Source organism: Chaetura pelagica, unplaced genomic scaffold (genome assembly GCF_000747805.2).
Source record: "Chaetura pelagica isolate M959 unplaced genomic scaffold, ChaPel_1.0 scaffold107, whole genome shotgun sequence".
NCBI classification, from domain to species: domain Eukaryota; kingdom Metazoa; phylum Chordata; class Aves; order Apodiformes; family Apodidae; genus Chaetura; species Chaetura pelagica.
Window position 1 is genome coordinate 3,444,893 of NW_009953979.1, and position 5,694 is coordinate 3,450,586.

The 5,694-nt window shown below is 47.6% G+C and overlaps 1 protein-coding gene across 1 annotated transcript in view; it reads left to right on the plus strand.

Annotated features, from left to right (window-relative positions):
• BLK (BLK proto-oncogene, Src family tyrosine kinase) overlaps window positions 1–3,111 on the plus strand; it is a 30,087-nt gene extending 26,976 nt beyond the window's left edge. Inside the window, exons 11-12 of the mRNA XM_010002194.1 lie at window positions 2,353–2,484; window positions 2,851–3,111. Coding sequence (XP_010000496.1) covers window positions 2,353–2,484; window positions 2,851–3,059 — 341 coding nt within the window. The 3' untranslated portion in view covers window positions 3,060–3,111. The remainder of the gene's footprint in view (window positions 1–2,352; window positions 2,485–2,850) is intronic.
• The last annotated feature ends 2,583 nt before the right edge of the window (window positions 3,112–5,694 follow it).

Below are 5,694 nucleotides of genomic sequence, written 5' to 3' on the forward strand. Positions count from 1 at the left end.
CCTGCTGAATCTCAGATGGTGCTCCTGGAGAAATGTGGCCTCTACTAACGAAACCTGCTGCCCGTGCCCAAGTGTTCACAGGGAGTCAGTCCAAAGGGAAGGAAATAGCAGTGTAATTCAGTCACTGCAGGGCTGCAGAGGGGATCTGGAGCCACAAATCCGGACCTAAAGGCAGGTTTCACATATTCCAGACAAAATGAGCCCAGATCAGGTGTCTTCAATAAAAGAGAGACAACCTACAAAACACAGGGCAGGGACTGCAGCTTGGTAGGTGGTTCTTGTGGGAACAGACTACCTTAACCATCCAAAGCAAAACAACAAAAAATTCCCCAAACCCAACCCAACCAACCAAAAAAAAACCCCAGACAAACAAACCAAAGCCCACAAAACAGAAAACAAACAAACAAACAACCCAAATTGCATACAAACCCCAATATCCCCCACATTAATATGAAAATTCATTACTCCATTTGCAAAGCCAAGCCCCTTACTGGGGCTCAGTATCTAAACTGGTGGTGGACAGGACAACATGGCCCTGAGAAGTGACAACTGGTATGCTTGGTGCAGAGGTCTGTCTACAGCCATTTGACAACAGGGTTAAGTCAAATTCCTCTAGTTGCAGGACTTTTTTTGCTGTACTTTGAGGTTAATTATGAGATGGTGTGACATGGTGTCATTCAAATTGCAGAGTCTTTATAGAGCAGCAGTGACACAAGCAGAAAGGATTGAAGCTGAACAATCAACTCTGGCATGGGTGGCAGAAGATTTCCAGATTTTTGAAATCTGTCCACCCCTAGAGTTGGGATGAAGTTAAAATTCCCCATAAAAATACTCTGGAGAAAGAAAATATTTATTAATTTTTTTTCTTATAAGTCAGAAAACATTTCAATTTCCTGTCCCAAAATACTTGCTGATGTAAATTATACTCATTTGAACATGTAAAACTAAATCCAAGTAATAAAAACTCACAAATGTAATTTGTGAAATATAAAAGGTGACTGTGAGATAGATTGTCACCATTTCTAAGACAGTTTTTAGCTTGAAGAGAAGTTTTGGTGAAATCAGCATACTTCTGTTAGCATCCCCAAAGGAGCTACGTGTCCAGTGGAAAACAGTTCCTATCAGCATTTTCCCAGCTAGCTTTAATCTGAAATAACAACTGCCCCTCTATCTGCTTTGAATGATTTTCACTTCATAAGCTGGATTTCCTACCTTCATCAGTCTGCCTGGTCTGCACATGATGTGCAAGAACAAAGACATTTATTTCACACAGTGCATTTGGGCTTTCAGTCCTGAAAGGATATCTACAAATAAAAATGTGGTTTCCTCTGTGGTCTGTTACACATTCAGGACCTACTTATCAAGGCGTTTTGGGCTTTTGGGTTTAGTGTTGTTGTTTTTTTGCTAAACTTTAGGTCTTTTAGCTACACTGAAGTTACAGTCTTGTGGTCATTGCTGCCCACAGTGTGCAAAACAAGGACCTGGTGGATAAAACAAACTGGGACTTTTTCTGGTTTTAATATACATATGCAGCTTTAAGACCTGGATAATGTAAATTTGCTGTATCGTTCAGACACTTTCAGTAAGAACAGCCCTCTTCACCTAAAAGTGGTTTTATACAGAATAAAATCCTACTGTTGTTGTCTTCTAACAAAGCTACTTGAGACATTTACTTGGAACAGCACAGACACACAGTATGGTCTACAGAAACCCCATGGTCTGCATGATTCTCCACGGCAGGTTGGTGTCTGAGGAGCAATGGGTCTCTCAGGAGAGCTGCTGGGTGCCCAAGGGCTGGGGCAGGCATTGCCTCCTCCAGCCTTAGCAAGCACAAAGCTGGTCCATTCCTGGCTCCTCTTCTGAGATCCCATTGTTAAAGACACAAGAGATGCAAAGGTGTTATAAGACTGTAGATTCCTCTAATTTCAGCAGTAAAAAAGTTTACCTAGGCTTGTTTTGTTGTTTTGTTTTTTAAATAAACATACTATTATTACTTACTTAGGGCATTAAGGTTTTTCATTATTTGACCTTCATCCATCAGCATCTATGGAGGTTTATGAGCATATACATGTCAAAAAGGTGGTTTTTTTTAAAAGAAAATAGTCTAGATTGCACTGGAAGAAGAGCCAAGAAAGGCAAATAGATGCCAGGTGGAAATCACTTTCTTATAAAAACAGGAGTTAGGCAGCAATTACCTTCTTCTGGCCTTATCTCCATAACTTCACATTACCATCAAGAAGTCCCATCACAGCCCCATGGTGAAGTTTTTGGGGAACTGGTTGCCAGTATCCACAGGAGTGGAGGGAGTTGCTGTACCTCCACATGCTATTTCTCTTTGCTTCCTCTGGACAGGTGCCAAATTCCCGATCAAATGGACAGCACCAGAGGCCATTAACTTTGGAGTTTTCACCATCAAATCTGATGTGTGGTCTTTTGGGATCCTCTTGACAGAAATCATAACCTATGGCAGGATCCCTTACCCAGGTATGATGCGGATACGGGATGAGTGAGCATCAGCTTCAGATGACCTAGTGCTGCTTTCTGCTTGGAGATGCACAGATAAACATGTGCCCAGATACACACCCCTGTCTCCGTGCTGGGTTTCCTCTCCAAGGCTTTCACGAGGCTCAGTTATACCTCTGCTAGGTAAAAACCTACAGAGGGGAACTGAGGAGGAGAGAGGGGGATGGAGGGGGGAGCACAACCCAGAAGAAGGGATGGTGCACAGGTAAGTCCCAGCATCATGGTCTCTCATGCCCTTCCAGCCCTGCCTGGATGTGAGCCATGGGGAAGACTCATCTTCACTCTCAGGGTGCTGAACATCTCCTGTTGGGTTGTGTTTCCCTCCAGGAATGACCAACCCCGAGGTGATCCGCAACCTGGAGCGGGGCTATCGCATGCCCTGCCCGGACATGTGCCCCGCGGAGCTCTACAACATCATCCTGAAGTGCTGGCGGAACAAACCAGAGGATCGCCCCACCTTCGAGTACCTGCAGTCGGTTCTTGAGGACTTCTACACTGCCACGGAGAGGCAGTACGAGGCAGAGCCTGAGCAGTGAAGCCACAGTCTGCCTGGGGACAGATCTGGAGGAAAACCACTGTCCTGCACAGCTCTGCCATGGCTCATCTCAGGCCTGTCCCTTTCGCTTGTGTGCCACCAGGATGCGTTTGGAGATGGGGAGCAAGGAGGGACACAAGGAAGGTTGGTGCTGCCAGCTCTGTGGTTATCATGGAGACTAAAGAAGTGGCTGAGAACTGGCACAGCTCCTTCCCCATCTGCCTTGGAGGTCTGAACCCACTTTGCAGACATAGTTTCTGCCTTGAAGGACAGCAGGACTCCTTTGTGACCCACCCAGAGAAAGAAATGCCCCTCAGCCCTGCAAGTGCAGCCCTGGGAAGAGGGAATCATGGCCAAGGTGGTGGTATGGAGGAAGCACAACCTCTCCCTCTCATCTGATACCACTGCCAGCAATACTACAGCTCCCCTCATGCCACAGACAGGGATGGGAAGATGTTCTGTCTGCACCTCCTTGGGCCACTCCAGACCCTGAAGCTCTGGATCAATCTCTCCAGGTGGTGCCACCCCCCTTGTCCCAAATCAATAATAAAGAACTGGATATGACCATTTCTCAGTTTTTATTCAGGTGTCAGGGGGAGAGCTGGAGGCTGCATTTCCCATGTCCACCCCCCCCATGGAGAAGAAGGTCACGGAGCTCCCAGGGCAGCTCAGGGTGATGCTGGGATGGGAAGGGGAAATGCTGCACCTCAAATCCTGTGTTCTGTGTTCTCACAACAAGAAGGACATTGAGGGGCTGGAGCGTGTCCAGAGAAGGGCAAGGGAGATAGGGGAGGGTCTGGAGCACAAGTGTGATGAGGAGCAGCTGAGGGAACTGGGGGTGTTCAGCCTGGAGAAAAGGAGGCTGAGGGGAGATCATCTCACTCTCTGCAACTGCCTGAGAGGAGGTTGGAGCCGGGGGGGGGGTTAGTCTCTCCTCCCAGGTAATGAGCAGTAGAACAAGAACAAACAGCTTCAAGTTGTGCCAGGGGAGGATTAGATCTCATAGTAGGAAAAATTCCTTCCCCAAAAGGGTTGTCAGGCCCTGGCCCAGGCTGCCCAGGGCAGTGGTGGAGTCACCTTCCCTGGAGGGATTTCAAAGCCATGTAGATGTGGTGCTGAGGGACATGGTTTAGTGGTGGCCTTGGCAGGGCTGGGATAACAGATGGACTTGATGGTCTTAAGGTCTTTTCCAACCAAAAAGATCCCATGGTTCTGTGCCCGGGCTGCAGCCCGGAGGATGTTCGTGCTGTGGCCACGAGATGTCCCTCTGTCCCCGCAAATCCTGGTGGCACCTGACGCCCCGCTGCTGGTGTGGGGAGTTAAAAACAGATACACCGAAATGCCTCCCAAATCAAAAATACCCTCAGTGCTTTGCTCAGCCCTTGACTGCACAAGGTCCTGATGCATGCCAGCCCCATGGCAGGTCCTGCTCCATGCCCAGCACCAGGAGGGCTCAGATGCCCTTCCCCTGCTCTCTGGGCAGCTCTGACCTACAGCTCTGATAGGAATGTCCAGCTTAGGCTGCAGGGTGGTCTCTGATCAGCAGTTACACTGGGTTGGGGGGTGGTGGATGAAGAAACAAGGCACACTGAGGGGGTGTTAGGACTTGGAGTGAGCGCCAGGCTGGGACCCAGGTAGGCTCTCCTTCAGGTTATGATGCTGAGCAGCATCTCTCTGGGGTGCTTGGTCTGCAGTTTGTGAAGCAGGTTTTGAGTTCTTCTGTGGAAGGTGATTTACACAGTGTAACAAAGGTGCTACAGGAAAGTAAGAGCAGAGATGACCCCTGCGTGCCAGAAAAATACCTGATGGTCACCAAGGTGTGACACAGAGATACCTGTGCACACCACTGCTGTGAGAGAGCCTAGAAGGAGAAAGGAGTGGCAAGATTCATAACACATCTGTATGGACAACTGGCTTATCAGCAGCTACATTCAGTCCAAGGCCTTGATCTTCAGTCCCATGATGCCCCTGTCTGCCATCAGAAGTCATCCTCCAATGCAGCACTAACATCTGGGGAGCAGTCGTGTGGCCAAGGCCTGGGCACAATTAGGCAGATCTCTTCAGCAAATCCTTAGAAAAACTCATCTCCTTCCCAACCTGGTTCCTGGACCCTGTGAGACCAGTAGGTCCCAGCACTAGTTCAGAGTGGAACAGGCTTGGTCCACTTGTTTCATGGTTCCAAGGAGCAAGTTGTTTGTTCTGTAACTGTACTAAGCCAGTTTTAAACAAGAATTTATTAGTAATTTATTCAATATTCTCACTAGATTTGAAGAAACAATCTTTTCCCTCAGATTGGTCTTTGGAAATAACCAGGAACTTCATGCAGACCTAGGAGATCTCTGTTAATGAGATGACACACTGCAAACAAATACAGATGAAAGATTTATGATGCCTTGGCTACAAATATTGTATTGAACTGAAAACTGTGGATCATTTGTGCTAAAACAAACCAGGAGGAAGAGGTACAGGGTTTCTGCTGAGCACTTGTGCATTGCTTTATCGCCCAAGGCCAAAGAGTCAAGTATTGTAGCTCAATTTAGAAAGGAAATGGATATTTTTATGGCCAATAGCAACACGTGGCCAAGCCCAGGGTGAACATAACAAGGAGACTCTGAGCTCTGCTTCCTCTGCACTGG